Below are 25,100 nucleotides of genomic sequence, written 5' to 3'. Positions count from 1 at the left end.
AACAAAATGCAAACACATCAAGCATTAGTTCACACAAGACTGTGTAGTTTATATACAGTATGTCATAAGCAGCAAAACAAGTTAGTCAACTTCATCTTACTTTATTCCAACATCCTGGTACAGGTAAGCCATCATCCCCCTGGAAAAAGAAAAGCCAGACGTGAAACAGCAAATACTGAAAACTGCAGACATTAACATTGTCATGCAATGCACATCAGTGTGAAGGAGTAATGCAGACAAAAACAATTCACAATTACATGTTCACTAAAAAACAAATTCATACCAGGACATTACCTTTTACAGTAGCAAAGAAATGATTTATTTATTCATGAAATGAAGTATGGTGGCTAGATAGACTGCCCAATGATAAATCTTCATCAAATTTAGGCCCAATTAAGTTGGAGGAGTTCATAAACAAAGGCTGGGCGATTCATGATTCTGTGTACTAATACCATAATAATAACAAATGACAACATTTTCTTTTAGTTGTGCTACTGTGTTGGATAAATTTGAAAGAAAATTTCTTAATACAGAATATACAGAATAGTGGAACAAGGTGAACATTAACAAAAATCCTGATTTTACTAACTTAAGTTAAACCACAGGCAGAACGTTATCCTCAGGCTTTATTTTAATAGTGGGCCATCCATCCTCTATCAGATACCCACAGTGGAGTGCTTACAAGAAGTGGCAGTGCAATCCAGCCATAAACAGTTTGCAAAAAACAATACTTCATCATTTCAGGTGATCGATGGCTTGTTTTGGTCGAAATAAAATCTCTTGCTGTTTTTCTTTTCCTTTTACCACTTGACCATGTTGCAGTTAAGGTAAAATCAGAGGTACCTGTTTGTTTTTCCCCATAGTTTGGTTGTGGATAGCATCTGAGCAATTATTTAACTGACTGTGTTTATTTGACAGTAATATAATTTTAAATTGTACTTCAGCTTTGCCTGGGCTGAAATGTGCTCTTTCTTAGCAATGACCAGTTATGATTTATCTACTCATTCCCAAAGGAGGCAGAAAAGAATGGGAAAAAAGTGTAAACAATTAGAATGCAGTTCTTTATTCTTCTCCAACACATTTCTGTGTTGAAAGCATTCATCTTCTACCGCTTATCTGTTTCCGGTTTGCAGGGGGTATTGGAGCCAATCCCAGCTCACATTGGGTGAGGTCACCAGTCCGTGGCAGGGCCAACACATAGTTTGTCTCTGACACATAGAGACGAACAACCACGCACACTCACACTCAGACCTACGGGCAATTTAGAGTCACCAATTAACCCAAACATGCATGTCTTTGGACGGTGGGAGGAAACCCACACAAGCACCGGGAGAACATGCAAACTCTGCACAGAGAGGGCCCAGGCATGGGAACTGAACCTGCGACCTTCTTGTTGTGAGACAACAGGTCTAACCACTATGCCACTGTGGTGGCCTTTGTGTTGAAAATCTTTTTTTTTTTTTTTCATTGGTCAGTAATATTCGTATTTTCTGAGCTACTGAATTTTAGGTAGTTGTTGTATGTAAGTTATTATAATCAAAATTAACTGAAATAAACACTTGAAATATATCAGTCTGTGAGTAATGAATCTATATAAAATATGAGTTTCACTTTTAGAATCAAATACCTGAAATAAATCAACTTTTGATTATATTCTAATTACTGAGATGTACCTGTATTGTTGCCTTGAGGACTGAATAACTGGTGCGGCATGCAAGAAAAACTAGGGATAAAAGTTAGTTCTAGTTTAATTAATGCCATGCAATTACAGGCTTTATATTACAAAAATAATCATTTCTGATTATGAAGTTGTTGATGATTGTGGCTAATTACAATTACTGCAGTTAGTAAGTAAATCTAGATGGTAGGAATGAGAGAGTACACCATTATCCATATCTGTATCGGTATCTGTTCAACCATCTGCATTATCTGTATCATACTTGGAAGGGGTGGGAATGAAACCAGAAGTGGACGTGGCTATATATAAGTTATATTTTTAAGCCTGGAATTGATATGAGTTGATCAGAAGTTGCTATATTTATTGTAAGCCTCAATATATTTTTCGTTTTTCTTTCTTTCTTTTTTCTCAATTTGTATTACACCAAGATAAGAAGAATGGGCCGACCAGAAAAAAAAACTGACACAATGAAGAAACAGTGAGACTGAGAAATGCGATGCAGGCTGTATGTAGCCCTGTCTCGTCACACAAGCACCACCTCTTTTACAAATCAAGTTTTTACCCCACAACCTCATAAAGTGGGGCAGATTTGAAACGTCTGGGTTATAAAAAGCTATTTTAAAATGATGATGTAGTAGTGTGGATGTAGCCTAACTTTTTATCGCTATTAGGTTAAATGATGATCTTACTAGAGGACTCAATATGGTAGTAGTAAATATCAACGTACATCACCTCCAGCCATTTAGTGGGATAATTTCTTCATGAAAATGAATGGACAATGAGAAAGACCCACACATGTGAGTTTTTCATTGTACCGTTTTTCTCCAGTTCAGCTAGCGTGTTAAAATAATCATCTGACATGCTGAAATAATGTTTTAAGCTAACTACTGGACAGTGTTTTTTAAATTGTTCCGTTGATAGTTTTCCCCTCTGGTGGGTGTGGCTTTCACGTGTGACACACTGCAGTCTTTCTCTATTACAGGACGCCCTGAGGAGGATTTTCCTTCAGCCCAAGCACCAATATTGACTCATTACTTGTATGGTACTCGTACTTGTCAAAATTGCAATATCCGTACTGGATACTCGTTTCAGCTGAGTATCTGGCTCACCCCGACTAGATAGTTTTATTTGTTGTGATACAAGGTTGAGAAGTATTTGTTCTTGGGAGGACATGCTTGTGCTATGGAAAGTCAGTTGGAAAAATTACTTATTACATAAATTAACTATTATAAATATTAAATTCCATGCAACATGCATATTTTTTTTATTTATGGTGGAACATCTAAGTGGCCAGGCAGGGTGTGGTTATGGATAGGTAGAGCCATGCTTGAAAAAAGTGAAGGGAAAGAGAAAGCACCATACCACAGGGCAAGGGGCATCCAGCCCGTCCAGGCCTGGCAAGCCTGGTTCACCTTTCTCCCCTTTAAAGCCTCGGAAACCCTGTTTGTGAAATCAACCATTTAAAGAAAAAAAAAAAAAAAAAAACAACTTTGCAGCTAATGTGCAGCAGAGGCATGATTGTCCTTCACTGCTAGATGGTAGGAGGGGTTCCACTTCTCTCCACTGGGCGACGGGATGCAGGTTTCCTAAGCATGCAGGCAACCTGGGACAGACAGGAACTAGGTTTATTGATATGAGTTTAAATCTTTTTTGATTTGGATGTGATGTTTCCTATTCTTGAAGGTTACTTCTTTATGGGTTTGATGTAAAGGTTTGAACCAGTCTGAATCAAGTCCAAACAATATATTGGGTTTTTGATATGGCTTGTATTATTTTGTTATGTTGTTTTGGCTTGGGTTATGTTGGAGCTCAGTCATTGCTTTGTGTTCAATGGAACAAACAGAGAATAAAAGTCAACTTTGACAATGGAACTGATTTTTAGATACTCTTCAAAAGAGGCTTCCTGATTCCTGTCAGTCAAATTCCTGAAAAAAAAAAGGCTATTCAGGCAGTTATGGTCCAATATATTCTTGATGATAAATTTGGTTTTAAATATAAATTGTAACATCTGCTTTGCTCTGATGAAACCTTCATGAGGAATTGAAGCAACAATTTTACATATACCAATGAGCTGCAGGGAACAACTGGACCAAACCATTCCTGAATTTAATTAGAACTAAATACCAGAGCCAAAGGGATGCTGACAAGAGAATACAAATCTTCATAGAAGCTGAAGCTTCATATTGTATTCTTAACTAGTGCTCCTTCCCTTTGACTCTTAGGTATACATTGGACTAATGACATACCAAAGGACAGGGGGCATCTAATCCAGGTGCTCCTTGGTCTCCCTTATCCCCTTTGGCCCCCCTGTTGCCTTTCTTGCCCCTCTCTCCCTGCAAACAACAGTGTATTAAAAGAGACAAACTTTAGTCCTCTTCATGAAGCCACATGAGTTTTCCAATATAAAAACATTTAATTTTAATTCACTAATGGTATGTGATTTGCTATTTTTAAAAGACAATGATATTTAATGTGAATGTAGTTTAAAAGGAATGCTAAGTACAGGGAGGGTATAAGAGGCTATAAGCCAGTGCTCTTAGTAAGCAGGTTTCATCCAATTGCCACAAAGAAGATCATCATTATAAGAAAAATGCCCAAAAATAACACTACCATCCAACCACATTGTACGTTTATAGCTGTTACCGCCTGGATGGGATGGGTGTGGTAAAGAGGCACCAGGTTTTGGCAAAAAAAAAAAAGAATTTATTGAAAGAAACAGGAGCTCTGGTTCAGCCTTTTTTCTTTTCTTTTTTTTTTTTATTTTAAATAAGTGCCTATTTTTAGTTGATATACATAAAACTCTTCGTAGATTGATGATTAAAAGGTTACAGACAGTCATCTGAAATTGTGATTAGTAAATATTAAAGTAGTTAATAATTTACAGCATGAATCAATAGGAATTATGATAATATTAATGATATTAAACGCTGAAGGCAACATGACCACAAACAATTATTTCCATTTATGAACTGTCACATAGTTTTCCCTGTGTAGTAGAAGTAAAGCTTTTAGTGATGATAAGGAATTCAAGCTCCATTAAATAGGTTGTTGAGTTAAATTCAGTGTCTATTTGTTTCCCACTTTTTACTTGGCTTGTTATAAAAATGTGTACACATCGTCAAAAGAAGAGTGAGGTGCACATAGTCTCACTACACATTCTGCAAATATAAATGTAGTGTGTGAAGTGGTGCTTTTTGTGTGTAAATAAAACATCTGGCTCCGTGTAAAGCAATGCGATGTTCTGTGTGTTTTTAAAACGTGTTTAGAGTATTTGGTAAGACATAATTTCCTTCTGTATGCAGTTTACAAGATCAACAGAATACCTGCTCACCAAAGTCACTGGCCACAAGGATTTAGATGAAAAAATTGCAACATTATGTGGGGCGACTATTACATGTGTATATATATATACTGTATATATGTATATATATGTCATATCCTAAATTTATTGTATAATATACTTAGTATATACCTTGGTGCATTGTTCTCCCAGTACTTTCAAATTCAAATTCAAATTCAAATCACCCAAACAACTGGAATCTCATATTTTAGAATTACTCAAAAACTTTTATCACAAATATAGTGTGGGCCTTGCTAGTACAGTACTACAAGTTCACATTCAGAGATAGGTCCAGTCTTGTTATTTCCTTCCCACATGGAAAATTAAAAGGCTAGGAAAATTAATCATGAGTTCATACTGTAAAGGAAATGCTTCATGTTCAGCTTTATAGCTATAGTGAAACTCAACAAAAGATCCAGTCCAGATTAGCTCATAAAAAATGTTTTTTGGACAAACATTTGGGGACAGTGAAGCATAACATTTAATGTGACAGCAATGGGAGAGCACTGCTTGCCAATTTGGAGTATGGGTAATGGGTACAAGTGTTGGAGGGAGTAAATGTAAGCTTGCAAGGAAGAGGGGCTGTTATGTAAGAGCAGACAGAGTAAAGAGGAGATGTAAAAGCGGAAAGATTAACCAAGGCAACAGTTTGTGAGAGGGAGAGAGGGCAACCCGGCAATAAACAGAGCCACAGGCCACAGAGCAAGGTGGAAGGAGGGAAAAGGGGATAGGAGGACCTGTGGAAACAAAAGAAGACAGGACAAAAAGTAAAAACACCAATACTATTTCCTAGCTTTGTCCTTAACATCTTCAACTGGACTGGCATTAAAATTTGGTTATGGTTTCTGTATCTGTCAATTGAAAATATAATATCCTTTGATCTGAGACCAGTTGAATGTGCTAAGAAAGCTAATGAAATGTCAATACTTAAAAGATGGGAGTGGAAATATTAAGAGTCACACGTTAATGAGAAGAAAACAGACATTCTCTTAAAGGAGGGGTATGTGGAGATTTAGAAACAGATTGTATACTGGAAATTAAATAAATGTGATATGGGGTGCCAGTTCAAGGAAGATCTCAATATTTTAGTATCTATACTCATTTCAGAGTGAGAAGATGGATATCAGTCTCAATTTTGAGTGATAAGCAATTCTAAATAAAAGCTGGATGCAAGAGGGGCAGGATTGTTTTATTGTTTTCTCATTACAGTGCAGAATCTTGTAACCATGGACCTTGCTGTGTCCCAGGCACCTATTCTTACAGTATATTCAACTAAAATTGCGATTTGTACATTCAGGTTCATTGTTGAGGTTGGGTACATTAATTTGAAATAACTCAAATCTGGCAACTGGAACAGCACATAAATAACATAACATAACAGCTTCATAAACAACCAACCAGCCGACTACACTGACTCAAGTGACTCAAATTAACTGAATCACTTTAGCGAGTGACTCAGATTGACCAGAGTCCAAAAAATGAATCAACTTTATTCACTTACTTATCTTCTACCACATCCATTTCTGGAGCCAATACCTTTTCACATTGGGCAAGTGTGGGGAACACCCTTGGCAGGTTGCCAGTCCATTTTAGGGCCAGAGATGAACAACCACTCACGCTCACATTCATACGTAAGGGCAGTTTAGAGACACCAAATAAACGAGACACCGATGTATGTATGCATGTGTGTCTTTTGACTTTTGGAGGAAACTGTAGTAGCCAGAGAAAACCAACGCAAACACAGGGAGAACATGCAAACTCCACACAAAAAGCCCCCAGGCCCAGGGAATCGAACCCATGACCTTCTTGTGAGTTACTGGCTTACCCGAGTCCACCCGAACCAACTGATTCAGTAGTGCTCCTGGTAAGTCCACTGTCTTGCCTTGTGTACTTAGCAGCATCCAACCAGAGGATTTTTTCAGAATTCAGTACGAGGATTCAAATCATTAACCCACGCAGTTCAGGGACCACTCACCTCTACAGTTTTGACTCTCTTTGCTAGATTCTCCTAAATATATGTCTGACTCACTAGCATTTATCTTTGGACTGCTGTTCTGGTTTCAACTTAAGTTGCCCCTTACCACATCTCCTCATCTCTGGCCTGTTAAATGCGACAACCTTCTGACCCTGACCATGAGTTTTGCTTGTGTGTTTCCTGGTCTTTGTCTCCCTGACGTTGTGTGGCATTTCACTGTTCCAGCAACCATGAGCAACACCTGTTACCTAAAGCTACAGCTGGAAGTGTGTTGACAACACCAGGAATAATTAACTGCCCTCCAGCTTGCCATTTACTGCACCCTGAACTGTTGACTGACTTTTACTCACCCTATGTAAAGTAGAAAAAAGTTCAGTATAAAATCTTCATCTGTGTAATTGTGTTGCATTTGGGTCCTTTCTGAACCTATGACGGATACATAAATGTATCCGTCATAGGTAAATGTGTAATGAATGTACATGAGGTGTGTAAGACAGCCATTAGCAAACAGCTTGCATGTTTGATTTAGCTCCAGTTTTATTCCGCATGCCCTTCCTGATGCAGCCCTCCTTTTTATCTGGGCTTCGGGCAGACAAAAGCGTACCACTTGTATGTGCCTTTTGGCTGGGGTTCCTCGTAAGGGAAAAAAAGCTAAAAAAGTAATGGACTATATTCCAACAAGTTAGAAAAATACAACTGCCCAAGGAGAATCAACGTTAAGATCTCATCTGGGGATTGTCCTTTCCACCTTCCAACACTCAGACCACACACATTGTAACACAGCAAACATTAGTATAATTACAAGAGAGGGCTAAAACTGATGCAGAGACTATTTAAGTTGTATGGACACTTTGTTACTTTGGCGCATGTCCATGGAGCATTTTTTAAAATAGAACTTACAATAACTGAAAATAGTTCAGTTTGATATATTGCAATGCTTAAGACTGATAACCACCTTCTCTCAATTTTAAATCAGAAATGAATCATTAACATGCCACATAGAGGAAATAAGCCATCATTTAGAACATTTACTACACATAAAAGAAAACTCTTTTGTCTTTTCTTATGCAATATTTATTGATATAGAATAAATAATGTTTTGCATACCTTCTTAATCCATAATATATTTCATAAAGAGCCACATCAATGTCAATTACATTTTTTGTGTACGTTAGCCCTTGTTGTACTTCATTTAGAACATTTAAATGTTACAGGTGATATCTTACCCGACTGCCTTTGAATCCTTGTGGTCCAACCAAACCCTGTAAGGAGAAATAACATTGCAGTGCAGTTGCACCCAACCTAGTTCTTGCACACTGGGTCTCTATTAGAAACCCTTTAAGAGCAACAAAAGACCAGAAAAGTCTTCACTTACAAGTCTAGACAACATTAAATATAATCCCTTGAGTGATAGCATAATTAAAGCTCTTTTTACATAAACATGTAATACATACATACATACATGGAAATGCAATGTTTTGGATTAAATAATAAATGTGTAAAATAATGAAACTAAATAGCTTTCAATCTTAGAAATACAAAATGGGCATATAGTCTTACAGGGATGCCTTGAGGTCCAGTTGGTCCTGGTAATCCCGTGTCTCCCTTTTCCCCCTGCATTGAGAAAGGGAATGTTTATTTGTTAAACCTATAGTAAAGCTAAAATTTGGGAATAATCTTTATAAAAAGAATTACCAGTTTTTGATTGTATGCATTCATTAAGGGGTCAATTTTTAGTTAATTAGTTTGCATATTCCCACATATGTTTTGTGCAGTTGTCCAAAATCTTTAAATGTGTTTGTTTTCTTTGGGAAAACTTGTAATCAATGTCACAGATGAACAAACAGGTGAGCAGATTGACCACATAAAAACATAATGCTTTCCAGCCACAGCAGTCACTGGCACTGTGGCATAAAAACACAAATGCACAGACACTCACTCTGTCTCCTTTTGGTCCTGCTGGTCCTGGCACACCTGCTGGTCCTATTAGACCCTTTGAAACAGAAAATGGAAAATAAATACCTGTTAACAGATACCAACAGACAAGCACGAGTGAAATCATCATGATAAAATCAGTAAATCAACAAGCTGTTTGATGGACTTGAATAGCTGTGAAATATTCTAAAAAATATGTAATGTAGATCAATTTCACTCAACAATTTGGAATGAAAGGTTATCATAAATTTCAGTCCTGAAACAGGTAACAAATACCAAGCTTGTTGAACTACTGTCCCGACTGTTGAAGGGATGAATAAAATATCAAAAACTGCATTTCTGTCTGAGTAGTAGTCGGAATTGGAGCAGAAGACCTTGCATCTCAGGCATATCCAGTGCGTACAGTGTGTGATACAGGTGTCTAAATTGACAATTCATGTAAGCATGCAGTACGAGCATCCCTGCATGCTCCTATTGAATACTTGGCAATAGCAGCTCTTTAGCCAACTGCTAGTATATGATCATGATGCAGAGAACTGTGAAGGCAGGATTGAGGACTGAGGACTTTGATTTTCATTTATTTAAGTTGGATTTCAAATTAAAGGGCATTATTGTCATGGGTTTGAGTTTCCCTGTTATGGTTTGAGTTCGTTTTGGTTTTAGTTTCATTGTTCAGGGTTTGAATTTCACAGTTCTGTCATGTTTTGAGTTCTGTCTGGTGTCTAATGTGTTCGGTCTGTGTTGTCACTTCCTGTTTTATTTTGAAGTCTGGGTTCTGTCGTGTTTCCCATTGCTTTACTTCCTAATTGTGCCCTTGTAATTGCCTTCCCTGCCCTAATGTGGTTCACCTGTGTCTTGTTTAGTTCACTTTGTATTTAAGTCCTGTTTGCTGTTTTGTCTGGGTCAGGTCCTTGATGTCATCTCTCTGGTTTATGCGTGCCATCCGAGTGAGTGAGTGAGTGAGTGAGTGAGTGAGTGAGTGAGTGAGTGAGTGAGTGAGTGAGTGAGTGAGTGAGTGAGTGAGTGAGTGAGTGAGTGAGTGAGTGAGTGGTCTCTCAGATATGTTCGTGGTCCCTCGGCGTATGCTTTCCTGTTTGGTCTGCCTGCCTCTCTGTTATATTATAGTTTTAGTTTTTTTGCAATTAAAATCCACTTTCACCTCAACCTGGTTCTCACAGCTCCTGCTTTTGGGTCCTCATTCCCGGAACATCCCTGCTCCCAACGTGACAATTATAAGGTTACATTTCACAGGCCATAGGTAGCAGTGAGAGATGGAGAGATTTTTACATAAATGCAATTAGCTCATGTTGTTATCTTGTGCTGACAAATTACTATTTTGAGCTGTGCAAACTATGTCTACATCATGCTGGAATGTGGTCACATGTGGAGACACGTTTTTGTTTTTGGGTTTCTCATGGCACTGAGCTTTCTCTCTCGTGGATTTTCCTGAGACCTATGACAAATGTCAAAAGTAAAGTAGCCATTACTATTTTTTCATCTGAACCAGGTATTGTGTTGACACTTGAAATAAAAAATGTCATATGACTTCTGTGGATGCTTAAGGATGCTTAACTGATTGAAGAATTAATTATTAGAACTATAACATTTAAATGAATACTGTTGTAAAATGTGAAAAGAGGATGGTCAATGTTCAATATGTTTAGGTTGAAGAATTTCCCAGTTTGGGAACAATAAAGTACATCTATCACAAGCTATGCCTAATAAAAAATATTTGGGAAAATTAAAATTAGGGTTAGGCCCTGATTTTACCCAAAAAATTTTTTACCCTAACCTAATAATTTTGGGTTTAAGCCAGCAGTCAACATCTTGCAGGCTATGGGCCAAAACTAACATGTCAACAACAATATTTTACCTGCCAGATTATTTTAAATTGATCACCTCACGACTGGCACGGCAGACTGCATTGTCAGTGGATATGACCTAGGACTCATATCTATATACACAGAGTCACTTTGCTAATTTTGCTATAAGAGCATATGAACGTACTTTTTAATATGTTGCTTTAAACATTTTCAAGTATGTTTTTAAGATAGCTTTATCTTACTGTAATTTCCGGACTACAAACTGCTATTTTTGAACCCTTGAACACTTTGAACCCTTCGACAACTATGCGGCTGATTTATGGATTTTTACGAGTAACGAGCTTCATGAGGCCAAAGCATTTAGCATCACATCAGAGCAATGAAATTACCAAACAGGTCACAGTGGACCAATGAAACAGTTTGAATTAAATTAAACGCGCTCACACTAAATTCTTCACATTAGTCATTCATTTTGCGCTTCACGCACACACCCTTATCATGGAAAACACACTAAGAAACGCATATGATGCAGCTTTCAAGTTAAAGGCGATCGATCTGGCTGTTGAAGAACGAAATTGAACTTCTGCACTGCACTGAACAAAACATTTACTTAATTAAAAGTTTAAAAAAAGCTTAAACATCTCACGTTACAACGTGGATACCTGCGGCTTACAGACAAGTGCGGCCTCTAAATGTAAATTATTTTTCTCTTTAACTTTAGCGGCATATATTCAGGTGCGCTCTATAGTCCAGAAATTATGGTATTTTAAAAGTTCTAACAGAAAACATGTATTGCTTATTTTTCAAACCTCTGAAATAGCAGATGTGCTACTACTTTCGCACTTGTATTTTTCTGACTAACCATTTGACTGCAACAGTGAAAGGTACTAAATTTAGGTATTTACTTTCAGTTGTAAGTTCAGTCTCTACAAACTAGACAATTGTTTATTGAACAGTGAACTCTAGCTGATGATGGCAGTCTTTGCTTTGCTCTGCAGCCGCTTCCAAGTTTAGGAGCACATGCTCGAGTCCTCCACCTAAACTGACCAAGAACCACTTTTGGCAGCTCCAGGCAAAGGCAATGGCAAGATGGTAGTCCTGCCCACAGGCATGGGAATTCCAGGTGGGAAGAGCAGAGGATGGCTAATCAGCAGCAGCTGAACTTTCAAGTCAAAACATTGCCATAAATGAGATATTAACTATAAATAGCAGTGTTGTCCAAACAAATACTCTCTTGATTGTGACACAATTGCTAAACAGAAGATTTTTCAATAAAAGATGGACCATGCAAATCCAAAAAGAATGAACCAATGCTAAAGATATAGGTCCCAATTTCTGGTCAGAAAAATGAAACAGAGTGGAGTTCAGATCATGGTTAAGATTAGGATTGTGATTCTAATTTGACAAATATTTTGTACCAAAAGGTCAAACTAATTACTGAGGGCCACAACCTCACATGTTAACAATAATCAAGTCAATTCCAGATATATTTATGACCCACTTAAAATAGTCTGAAATAACATTTTGACCCATTGGTCAAAACACAATTTACTCATCAAATTTACTTGCTTACTCCTGGTGTTATCTGTTGTCTATGGACTGGTCAGTATTATGTCATCCTGTTAGTGATCTTTGCTGGAGCACCTTTGACTTTCTACATGATCACATACAGTACACCTTTGGCATCTCTGTATGGATTTTTTTGTTGTTATATTTATTTTCTGAATTATGCACATACTAGCTGAATAGCAATAATAGCAATTAGTGATAGGATAATATATTCTGTGTACAGTTGCATTTTTTTTGCAATGATACTAGATTCTTCTGCCAGTGCATCCTCAGAACTCAACCCTGGACAGTTCTGTTCTAACAGTGGTACTTTATAAGCAAAAAAAGACAGGACAAAGATGGGAAGCAGAAGGGGAAGTGAACATGGCAAGTACACTTAGAAGACATCAAGCAAACTGTAGCAGAGGGGTGGAAGAGGAAAAGGCGAAGAGTGAGGGGACTGGAACAGGGCTTGCGCCACTCACCACTGGACCTGGTCTGCCGTCTAACCCATGAGCCCCCTGTATAGTGTTGTACACAGTTAGAGCAGAGGTGATGGGGAAGAGTGTAGGAGGAGGTGGTATAAGGGATTTGGGATGGGGAGGTGGTGGTGGAGGAAGTGATGGGGAAGGGGGGCGGGGAGGTTGCAGCTGTGACAAAGTGACTCCAAAAACACATTCACATGAAGTCAAATGAAGGGTGATGGAAGTAGTGGTGGTTAAGTGAGTGACAGTTATAGTAGTAAGTGACTTTGGTTACAATGGATGATATCAAGTCTATGACTATGTTGTCCATAGTAATACTGAACTTGGTCTTCACATTCAATTATATGCCATTATATAATATCATTGCAAATGTTTTGCATAGGCAAAACATGGTCAGACATCTGCAACCCAGAACAATTCTCCTTCGTCTCAACACAAATACTGTACATTATCCCAATACTGACAAACAATGCTTTTGTATCGGCTGTTGTTTTGAATATTGTTCCTCTGTGCTTTCTCAGTATGTCTGTGAGCTCTTGGCATATTGCTTGCAACTCAGAAATACATAGTGTCAATCAAAAAACAATTAATAATCTCCTAAAATTGCTGTCTATATTAATTTTAAACTATTTTCAGCAGAACAATAATTCAGATTTGTGCTTTGAGAAGTATGTTGTTGTATTGCATTGAGTGATTTTTCAACATACATGTTAGTACAAGTGCTGTGTTTGAGCTGGAACAAATTGAGGAATGCTGCCTTTTAAACCATGAGGCAATGATGACACAGATTACAATCATCTCTAGAGGGAAACATTATGACAAAAACAATAATGTGAGATACCAGTTTCATGGGGAAGAATTTGTTAATCGGTGCTGGAAGAGGTTTTTAGGTCCTGATAGTTGTGGTATTGCAATTTCTTCAAATTTCTTCAAATGTTAAAATTATGTACTTAAATTATCAAAAGTAAAAGCATTCGAAATTCTGAAAAGTAACCCCTGTCACATACCCACTATTATTGGCTTTACTACACAATGACATTATTATGACTGACAGGTTTTTACTGTTGCGCATAATGAGGCTGAAATTAATTTAAACAATTTAATACTAGTGCGGGGATGGGTAATACACAGAACGTTTAATCAGTTTATTGTTTGTTTTTCATATGAAACTGTTAAAAAAATAGCAACTAAATTCAAAGAAATGTGGAGGTATAATGTATCTGTGTAGGAAAAACTCAGGCCAAGAAGATTGATTCTTGCACTGGATTACCAAGAACAAGATATTTAAGGTTTTCATTGACAGTGGAGTGTCAGGAAACTATATGCACTGGAAGTGCAAAACCCACCAATAAGACACTATTACATTACTGTTCAAGAGAGCCTGGGTTTTCTGTCAAAAAAAAGTTACAATGCAAACTTATGGTCCATAATTTTGTTTTATATCTTCCAATCTCAGTCAAATATGAAAATTCCATCTACTGATGACAGCAGTTTGATTAGATAGTTCGTGTTTCGTATTGTATTTATAAGTGTGTTTCCTGTTTTGCTTTAATACTGAATAAAGAACCATGCAGCAAACCAAAAAAGTTTCCTGGCCACACACTAAAAACACCGATGAACCTAATCATAATTACAAAATATATTGTGTTTGTAACACTGCAAGCTCATTTTACATCATTATCAACAATTTTCTTGGCTTTTTTTTACGACTGCTCACCCATTTTTCCTTTCGAGTTTTCTCCATTTGTGTTATTTTTTTTTTGTATTGACTGTATTATCCTGGTCACTTTGTATATCACTGACCTGAGTTAATAGTCTTTCAACATCTGCTCAGTTGCTTTTGCCAAAAATAAACATTTTATTATTTATGTGTGAGTTGTTATTCAGTTAATGATGCGACACATATTGCCTTTTGTGGTTTCTCTGAGTCAACCTAATTCTATCACCCTGGGTCCTCTTTTATACTTCAGCACTTGTAAACATACGATTATCAGCCACAGCATTATGACATCCTGCCTGTATTGTGTACGCTGTTAAATGATCCATGTTATTCACATCACTTGCCAGTGGACACAGAGTACTGGCTAATCAGTGTATAATCATAGATGATAAAAACTTGTTCCTTTTATTTAAGAGAGACAGCTTAACTATGGACAAGTATTACCAAATTCCTAAGTACTAAATTAAAGTATCAAGGTAAAACAGCTGAGTAAAGCAGACCCAAAACCATCTAAATAACCTTTTTATTAAGGCCAATACTGTGAAATATGTTTGTGTTGGAGCAGAGATATAATTCATAAATAATAATAATAATAAGGAATGGAACAAAAAAAAATCTGAAAGTGTGACAAAAATTTCAGAAAATTGTCAACTTACTGGAAGTCCAAGATGTCCTCTGTCTCCCTTGTCACCCTTCTGGCCTGTTGCCCCCTTTTCTCCTCTGATGCCTATACCTGGCTCCCCCTGAGAAACAGGGTAAGAAAGAATACCCTCAATTTATGTTATTTTATGAAAATTCTTGGGTCAGGTGAGTATTGGCTCGGCCCTAAACTCAGGCTAATTATCCCAATGAACTAAAATATTTTAGAGCATGTAGGCTTTTTAGCCTTGGCAGCCTAGATTTAGAAGTGTGTAACAATATTTGACTCACTGCTGGACCAACTGGTCCTGGAGGTCCTGGGGGGCCTGGAGGCCCATAGTTCTAAATACAGACATACAACAACACAAGCAACATGTTTCAGTGCAGAAAATATTGCTAATGTGCTAATCAGACCTACGGGTTAATGACCAACCCTTACCATTTCTGGCCTTGCTCCTTCTCCACATTCACCTTTGGGACCCTGTCACAATATGACACAAAGGTGCAGAGAGACACAAAAAGTTTTCATTAAATTGTAAAACAAACTATAATGTGAATAAAAATTAGGCCGGACAAGTTTTTCACTTAAGAGTGAAATGTATTCTGCATTTTCCCCTTCATGCACAATGATTCAGCGTGAAGGGAGACTGATGCATACCATTGCGCCAGGTAATCCAATTGGACCAGGAGACCCTGCAGCCCCCTTTTCACCATCTAAACCCTAGAAAAAAAGTAAGGGGGGACAGACAATTCAGGGACTGCTCGGTTGATCTTGACATTAAACGAGGGGGAAAGTTTTGTTAAGGTGTTGAAGCAAATCCTTTTGAACAAATACTATAATTTGTTACCTGAACAATATAATTAGCAAAAAAAAAAAAAAGTGTTGTGAGTTCCGGAAATGGGGGGTGGAGATTCTGATCTCCCACACCCCTCAGACTTTAAAGAGATTGTTGCCTCAGAGATTTCCAAGATCTCCGCTAAGTGCCATCCTGGACTTTTATCTGAACGTGGCATCCAAAGACCTTGCTTTCCCAAAACAATAAATTGCAGTCCATGCCACAAATCAGCATAAACCTGCCTAACCCCGCAGAGAGGTAGCCCTTTTCTTACCCTCCACTCGGGTTGGCCTGATAACATTACCAGGCAACGGATGTAAATTGCTGCTCTAGAATGCATCAAGCCCAACAAGGACACAAGGATTGATATAATAAGAAATCGGATATCAATCGGATAAGCATCTTTCTAACTCCTTAACTATTAACTAACCTTAACTATTCTAGCTAGTCTTTCAGTATAACCTTAATAAAGGCAAAAGCCTGAAAAAATTCTTAAAATGTTCCCCATTTGACCATTTTAGCTTTATTTACTACAACTCTAGTACTCCAGTCATGGAACAGCATTGTACCCAATCTTATTGGAAAAAAATTGTCTAGAAATTATATGATTAATTAGTAACCCTGCAGATTGTAAACACCCATTAATATAACATGTTTGTGCCTGAAATTCCAATTCAGTGACTCAGAATTGCTGACTAGTGTCACAGGGCTGGTCTCACGTTCTGGCCAAAAATCAAAGCATTTAATGCCTACAGTATGTAATGCATTATACCTGCAACATGAGAATTGTCAGCTACGTGATGCATCAATCTTCTCGCAGATGGTGGGTATTTGTCGATATGCCAATCCTAATATAATTTCATAAGTAGCTGAATCATTAGCACACACACACACATGGACTCACCCTGTGCTATATCAATAACAGACAAAAAGTGAGGAAATTTAAATATATATTAGACAGAGCAGGCTAAGTGTCTCCCTTGTCTAACACTCAAACATACACATATAAAACTAATAGCTGTTCTTGTAATACCATGCTACACATTGCATATATTAAGCCCCTATGGGCACCATGGGGACTTAAAAGCTATCATCTTTATCATTACTGGGGTCAGCTCCAAACTACTTAATTAGATAATGAGAGGACAAATACAATGACAGATGTGGACACCTGGTCAGAAAACCTCTGGCAATGATGTGATGTGTTATGTGATTAATGTAGTTATTTACAGGTGATCCAGCTGGACCAATGTCTCCTTTGGGTCCTGGTAAGCCAGTGACACCACCATCCCCTCTGGGACCTGCAGGTCCCAGATCTCCGGGCTTTCCTCTGGGCCCCTAAAAAACATGAGGTGAAAATAACCTTGTTTAATTTAACCTGAATAAAAGGAATATAGTTAGATTGTTTGGATAAAATCTTACATGGCAAGTTTTAATCATCACTCACACACACACTTTGTCATCACAATGAATACATATCAAAGAGAATATGCATTAATGCAACAAGTCAATTGCATTGCTTGAAAATGGAATGCTAATGAGTGTTACCTTCTCTCCATCCAGTCCTGGTGGACCTGGTAGTCCAACTTCCCCCTGAGGACACACCAAGGCTGGATTACAAACTAAAGAACTCAAATTACAAGCCTATGTCTTGTAATTTCTGTTAAGTCAAGTTAAATTATGCTTCGCTATTGAAATCAAGTAGTAGTAATAAACTGTAAGAACATCAAATACCATACTAAAATAACTACCTTGGCACCAGGAAGGCCAGGGGACCCTGGAGGACCAGGTAATCCAGGGGGACCCTAAACAGAAAGATTGTTTTATTGAATAGAATTTTGAGTACTGTGTTTGTCATAACCACTACTACGTACTTACCATAAGGGGTATGTTGTGAATATCCTGTGGGGGAATATACTTAAGGTCATTCTTTAGTTTTTCTACATCTGAGAAAAGTTAAACTTTATTAGAGGAACATACATTTTCATTATTTAGAATTTCAGCTTTTCCTGGCTCCCCAGTTGGGCCTGGAAGACCCTATAAAATGAAATTGAAAATAATTGGAATTTGGAAGTAAATTAGATATTTGTGTATATGAGGTAAATATTTCCAGCCATGACTTACTCTTGGTCCAGATGGGCCCTCAGGACCTTCTGCCCCCTAGAGGTTAAAATAAGGAATATATCTGTGAGTTTCTACATTTTGGTATGGCACTCACTTTACACACAGCTGTACTTATTTTTGATTGTAAGTACAAATGCAGATGGAATAAAAAGCCTTTTGAAATGTTTGCACAGAGGCCTTGCACCAGCAGAGACTGAGCTGACTTTACTTTCTGAGCAGGCAGACATTTTTAAAATAAGATGTCAGTGTATTCTTGCTAGAAGTGTTGAATAAAAATTGAATTATTGAGAAGTTGTTCTCTGTCTGAGACTATTCACACTGAGTGAGGTAGCTGAGGACAGATATTTGGCAAAACTGGTGAAAATCAAGGACAATCACAAATCACTCTTCCCCTCTAACAAACTTTAGAGCACAACGCCACTGACTTTACAGGATTTCATTTGTGTCCAGCTCTCTCCGATTCTATTCATATCTAGAAATTTCTCACTTCTAATTAATTCAGTGTTTTTATCTATCAATCTGTCTATCTGGATATGTATTTATCTGTTAATGTCTAATGTAAGAATTAAAAACCAATAAGCTACTGATGAGACTATTCCAAGATTTGGAAAATAGTATAATAATATTTTTTTATACATGTCTTACCTTGTCTCCATGATCTCCTTTTTCACCCTATAGTGGAATGGCAAAAAGACATGACATGAACGCTAACAATTTCTTTTGCTAAGTGTTAGTCCACTATCAGCCCACAAACAAAACAATTTCTTTACCTTGGGCCCCATTAGGCCTGGTGGCCCTGGTGAACCTGGTTCTCCTTTAAACCCTTGGACTGCAATACTCTGCTCTCCCTTCTCACCCTGTCATACATACAAGGCAAACTAAACAATTAATTAAGACATGACGGCATAGTTCAAAACTCCCCAAAAATATTAGTAAACTGGGAAGTGGACTTGATATGATTTATTGGTTTAACAGCATGTCCATACATTTTGATAGATCACATGAACAAATTATTGCATGTAAGTCTTGTTAGAAAAAATTATATACAGTTTGTGCAGTAAAATAAACGTGTTAGAACTTATGAACCAGACATCAAAGAGCTAAATATAAATCTGTAAAGATCAAAGTATTCAAACAAGTGAGGCACCACACATAGGACAGAAAAAAAACAAAGCTTTAATTTTGGCTTTTCCATTCACAAGTGCATAAGGTGATTTGAGAAATCTTTCACAGGTGTCTAGTTAGTTAGAGGAATAAGGTTGATTGACAAACACCCAGCCAGACAGTGGATGCTCATTCCATTCCAACCGTACCCTGTAGCCCCTCTTGCCAGGGATGCCAGGGATACCAGGGGTGCCCTTTCCACAGGAAAAAAGACAGTTATCACTCACTGTGGGGGGGGGGTTCTAAGATATAAAAACAAATACATGCAGAACCATTTACAGGTACTTCCATCTGTATCTCTGTTCGAGAGTCATTTTTTTACCTACTGAAAGTGTCTTTTTCCTTTGTAAGAGGGTTGAAGAGGCAGGGGAACCACTGTCTCAAAACTGTCCATAGTATAAATGACTATTGAGCATTTGTCAAATGTAAGTCACAGTATGAGGAACACTATGATGGTAAAACACACTCATATTCAACCTTTTTCTTAGTCAATGGCTCAAAGTGGATTTACAGTTTCAGCTGTAACCTTACAAATAGAGACACTTGAGTGGAAGGGATTATTATCTATTATTATTATTATTATTATCTAAGTGGAATGAGTGTTGTCTGTGTATTTTCATATAATTTGTCATTACTGTAGATGGCAATTTTAATCTAAGAAATTAGGATAGAGATGCGATAAGACCACTTTCTTCCTTGTCTCAGTGTCTCATTGTGGCATTGTCTCTTTCCTGGTACCAAAGCCAGAAAGATTTTGATTTAATACTTCCTATGTCCTATTCTTCCACCTGAGAAACATTAGGAAAATCAGAAACATCCTTTCTCAGGATGATGCAGAAAAACTGCTCCATGCATTTGTAACTTCAAGGCTGGACTACTGTAACGCATTACTATCTGGATGTCCAAACAAATCTTTGAAAGGCCTTCAGTTAATTCAGAACGCTGCTGCATGAATATTAACAGGAACTAAGAAAAGAGACATCATATCTCAGAGAGCTCATAGTTCCTTACTCTCCTAGCAGGCCACTCCGCTCTCTAGATGGAGGTTTACTTGTGGTTCCTAGAGTGTCAAGGAGTAAATAGGGAGTCAGATCTTTCAGTTATCAGGCTCCTCTTCTATGGAACCATATTCCAGTATCCGTCCGGATGGCGAACTCTATAGCAATTTTCAAGACCAGGCTTAAAACTTTTTTGGACGACAGAGCTTATAGTTAAAAAAGTTAAAAAGAGTCCATCTACTCTTTAGCTATGCTGCTATAGGCCTAGGACTGAGCATCTCTCTCTCTCTCTCTTGCCACTGTCACCAAGTGCTTGCTCATCTGGGACTTTGTTGGGTCTCTTTAAATAATTTTATAAAGAGTTTGGTCTAGACCTGCTCTATATGTAAAGTGCCTTGATGTAATTTTGTTATGATTTGGTGCTATACAAATAAATCTGACTTGATTTGATTCATGTAATAAATATTCTATTTTGTCGGGTTTCCCTGAATAGGTGTTGCACCTTTTAGGCACCTAAGAAGAGCGATGTGCCACTGTTTTAGGTGAAGATGTTCTCTGAAATCCCTAGCAAATACTGTAGTAGCATATACAAGCTAAGATTTTAGGCAAAGTTAAGGGATTTGTTGGCATGAAAACAGTGCATGGTTCTTGGAAACAGAATGCACAGGAGCTTAATCTGATTATTATTATTATACAGAAAAGGGTTGTTCCTGTTCCTGTGCTGTTGCCTCACAACAAGAAGGTCGCTGATTTGGCTCCCGGGGCCTTTCTGTGTGGAATTTGCTTGTTCTCCACGTGCTTGTGTGGGTTTCCTCTGGGTACTCCAGTTTCCCCCCACCACCCAAAGACATGTATTTGTAGGTTAACTGGTGACTCTAAATTGCTCCTAAGTATGAATGAGTGTGAGTGTGATTGGTTGTTTGTCTTTGTCTGTCTCTGTATATTAGCCCTGCGATGGACTGGCATCCTGTCCAGGGTGTACCCCGCCCTCGCCCTCAACCCAGAAATGGATAAGTGCTAAAAGATGAATGTTGGATCACAAACTAAGTTTGGACACACCTTCTCATTCAAATGAATAGGAAAGTGTGTCCACACTTTTGGCCTTTACTGCATATACTGTCTATGTATATATATACACACACACACACACACACACACACATATATATATATATATACCATAAAAACCACCTCCTCCTTTCATTGCACTCCCCTCCCTGACCCTTCTCCTTCTCTTGTAAGCATATGTTTTACAAAAAGAGTGAAAATTCATCCATTCATTCATTTTCTACAGCTTATTAGTTTCCAGGCCGTGGAGGGTGCTGGAGTCAATCCCAGCTCACATTGGGCGACTTGCATGTGTTAGGACTAAGGGAGGAAACCATACATGCAGAAAGGCCCCAAGCATGGGAATTGTACCCACAATCGTCTTGCTGTGAGGCAACACTGCTCACAACCATACCGCCTTGCTGTTCAGTCACTGCTTCCAGTGCAGCCAATCAACATGCATAAGGTCCTCTCATATGTAGCTTCTCTAAATGGGTTTTAACCCATTTAACCCATTGAAGCAGAACCCATTAAAGAAGACTTAAAACTAGAAAACAAGCTTGTTAGGAAAACATTTAAAGAGGTAATACAAAGGGGCAAATCTACCGGGGTGGCATATGCCACCCTAAAATAATGCTTTGCCACCCCTCCTGCCACCCCACTTAAGAGCAATTAATTCAAAGAAAAGTTCTGGCCAATTTGACATTTTCGAGCGAGAATGTCCAATAGTGTCCAATAGCAGTGAATGCAGCACGAGATAACGTCAGAGCAGCAAACACTGTTACAAGTTACTTTGAATCTTACAGAAATGAAGAGGGAATGAAGCATTTGTAGTTTTTATTCACCAAAGAGAAAAGCGAGAGAAATAGAAAATGACCAACTGAGCAAAGCAGACGGAGGAGATGAGACGAAAGGAGACAGAAAAGAGGAATATGAGGCGGAGGTAGAGAGAAAAGGTTTTTGTACTTTTTCTGACTGGGAGCAAAATTTATTTTCATGTGACCCCTTTTGAGGTTTGTGGAGATTTTGATTTAACACACCTTTTTGTACTGTACTGTATTTCTCATCACTTTATCAGTAAAAACCTCATCTGTCAAAAAAATCTTTCAAGCTACTGAGGGACAAATGGGGAAAATGTGTGTTCTGAGTAAACAATAAAATCCATGTCCAGTACCTTGTTTGAGTACTGTGACCCATTTATTTACATAGTTGGCCCAGGACTATCAGTGACACAGGGGGATCAGATCATCTATGTAGCAATGCTCACCTTAGTACAGCTCACTCCATAGATCTTCATGGGTAAGTTTTTCTTTGTATAGTTTCTTCTACCAATTCTGCCTGCAACGCTGCCACTCTGACACAGTTTGATTCCCCTCTCACACATCTGTCCCTCGTCAGCAGTGTCTGACCCTAATGCCTTTCCTATGATAATGCCCCATCTACAGCAGTGCTACCAAAGTTCTATTTTTTATTCAGTTAGATTCCATTGTATGGTCGCTTATTTCTAATATGAACTGTTTCACATGAAACCTCAAATGGAAGACACTGATTGCATGAGATTAAGTTAGTATGAGTTTGTAAATGGCAGCCCGTGCCCTTATATCCAGACATGAGATACATGTTCTAAGTTACATAAAGTCCTGCAAACAGAAATGCTTGAGTGTAAATTATATCAGTCTACTATTTCTCATCAAACTGTGATAACTGTGATTAAATTCAGTATATACATCTGCCATATATAGCAAGCCCTCAAAAATTCCTGCCCCCCTTTTGCCACCCCATAAATATTTTTCTAGATCCGCCCCTGGTAATACATCAAGTGAACAACACCATTTCCTATAGACTTCAATACAGACTGATATATTTTTGCCATCATCCACAATGGTCATTAGAAAGAACGAAGGTTGAAGCCTCTGAGTACTGTAGCTCATTACCTAGCTAGTGAAAGGCTTTAATTCAGTCAGTCTTGGCACACATCCTAATTTTTCTGTTACTGCTCTCAGTTCTTGAAGATAAAGATGTTTTGAAAGACCTACTTTGTCAGATCAAGCTATAAAAAAAGCATTTGAGTATGTTGCCTGCTGTGAGTTAGATCTTAAGTGTCTTAAGTCTTGAAAAGTCATTATCTAATGTTTGCATTATATAGATATTAAGGTCATTGTGTACACTACAATAATTCTACCTGGCCTACTTTATTTCCCCTACAAGATGCTGACAGTGACTCTCAGAGGTTATATATTGAACAGATTTCCCCCAGTTTGATCGAAGCCTCAACTCCTTGAAAGGTTGTACCCAAAAATCAAGGGAGCAGCCTGCAAAAGCACTTTTTCTGTATTATTAGACAATAAAATGCATTTCCAGACCACAATTTCCTGTGGTTACCAACAAGTATGCACTTTCCTTGAAGTTTTTTTTTACGTTTTGTCTTCTTTCCCTATCTTTAAGGCTTAATGAAGAAAACACACATTCATGTGGCTGCAACTACTCGTGCCTTACTACCATGACCAGGGGGAGCAGCTGTGGGTGTAGGTCACTGAGGTCCCCTGAAGTTCTGTAGTCCAAAAGCCAATGAATACAGAGTTTTGAAATATAAATGACTGATTGATGATTTTTAGTAAGGGCTGAAACAAATAGATCACATTAACCTTCTATGATGCTGTTCCCTGGACCACAACGTCCATTTGCACTTGCAGCAATTAAACAGTAACTATCATAGAAGCCACTTTTCCATACAAAACAAGTAAAGTGACTGTATGAATGTTGAATATATTATGAAACGCTGATTTACATTACATTATTCTAGATGTAGATTCAGACTCAATTATCATACATCCAGTGAAAGGATTTACAGATAAGGACTACCTTAGCCCTATTTTTCCTCCATGCCCTAGTTTTAAGGTTTCTTTTATGATTAAACTGAATGAACCTGGTGTTCAAAATAATCTATACAACAAAACCTTAAAAATTAAGTATTCAAAAATATAAAGTATCTGAGCGCAAGAAAATAATTTGGTAGCAACAAAGCGGAGGGTGAGAAAGATTCTCTCACTGGTAGACTCTAGACAACACAGAAGACAGGTAGCTGGCCTTACTATTTTGTGAAACAAAAGAAAAATTGAAGAATCTTCCTACCTTAAACCCTTGGTCACCTTTATTCCCCTGGGAGCAGAGAAGAGAGACATATTACAATTAAGAACACAGACAATGTTCACAACATTAATCTAATAAATCCTCTATGAGCATTAACATAATACTGTATTCAACGTAGGGTTAATTGAAAGAAACACATGTTCAAATTAATAAAGACATTTTTGGTAGGGCTTTGTTTGTCTACTTTCAGTCAAAAAAATTATTGCACCATTCATTAAGTTAAAGAATAAACTAGGTAATACAAACCACCTGGTGCTTGGTAGAGAGATGCTGATTTTTGAAGCAAATCTAGACAAACTATAAGATGGAGAGACTAAAAAAAAAAAAAAACAAAACATTTTGCGCACTAACTTGAGCTCTATGCAATATGTGAGTTATACTTTAACCAGTGTATCCATGTCCTGGTCTTTTATACAACATATTGTGGAATTGTTATTAATACATGCTCTTCAATTCAGTTTTAAGAAAATGAAAACACTATCAAAATTTAGGATAATGAGTAAATCACAATTCGATTAGTGCCACTAATCAGTTTTTGTAAAATATGAACAAGCAACATTTCTGGAAAATCTTTCTGTCTTTGCTGCTTGGTGCATGTTTGGGATCATCCACTAAGGAATGCGAAGGAGCATGCATGGT

At 37.7% G+C, this 25,100-nt stretch overlaps 1 protein-coding gene across 20 annotated transcripts in view; it reads right to left on the bottom strand.

The window, feature by feature from the left end:
• Positions 1-25,100, bottom strand: part of col13a1 (collagen, type XIII, alpha 1) — a 104,839-nt gene that overhangs the window by 6,217 nt on the left and 73,522 nt on the right. For 11 of the 20 annotated variants that reach the window (XM_029520867.1, XM_029520868.1, XM_029520863.1 and 8 more), the window contains 20 exons: positions 24,444-24,470; positions 19,417-19,461; positions 18,874-18,960; positions 18,749-18,775; positions 18,104-18,139; positions 17,960-18,016; positions 17,858-17,881; positions 17,731-17,784; positions 17,528-17,572; positions 17,210-17,317; positions 15,802-15,864; positions 15,583-15,624; positions 15,435-15,485; positions 15,161-15,247; positions 12,785-12,820; positions 8,933-8,986; positions 8,554-8,607; positions 8,220-8,255; positions 3,925-4,011; positions 101-139 (listed from right to left, as the gene is read on the bottom strand). In XM_029520867.1, the coding sequence (XP_029376727.1) occupies positions 101-139; positions 3,925-4,011; positions 8,220-8,255; positions 8,554-8,607; positions 8,933-8,986; positions 12,785-12,820; positions 15,161-15,247; positions 15,435-15,485; positions 15,583-15,624; positions 15,802-15,864; positions 17,210-17,317; positions 17,528-17,572; positions 17,731-17,784; positions 17,858-17,881; positions 17,960-18,016; positions 18,104-18,139; positions 18,749-18,775; positions 18,874-18,960; positions 19,417-19,461; positions 24,444-24,470 (1,059 nt within the window). Of the gene's footprint in view, positions 1-100; positions 140-3,040; positions 3,119-3,924; positions 4,012-5,655; positions 5,756-8,219; positions 8,256-8,553; positions 8,608-8,932; positions 8,987-12,784; positions 12,821-15,160; positions 15,275-15,434; positions 15,486-15,582; positions 15,625-15,801; positions 15,865-17,209; positions 17,318-17,527; positions 17,573-17,730; positions 17,785-17,857; positions 17,882-17,959; positions 18,017-18,103; positions 18,140-18,748; positions 18,776-18,873; positions 18,961-19,416; positions 19,462-24,443; positions 24,471-25,100 lie in introns of all 20 variants that reach the window. The other 9 variants (XR_003841671.1, XR_003841670.1, XM_029520866.1 and 6 more) reach the window with 6 other exon arrangements.

The sequence above is a fragment of the Echeneis naucrates genome, chromosome 15 (assembly GCF_900963305.1).
Source record: "Echeneis naucrates chromosome 15, fEcheNa1.1, whole genome shotgun sequence".
Lineage (NCBI taxonomy): Eukaryota > Metazoa > Chordata > Actinopteri > Carangiformes > Echeneidae > Echeneis > Echeneis naucrates.
This window is presented reverse-complemented; position numbering and strand designations above follow the sequence as displayed.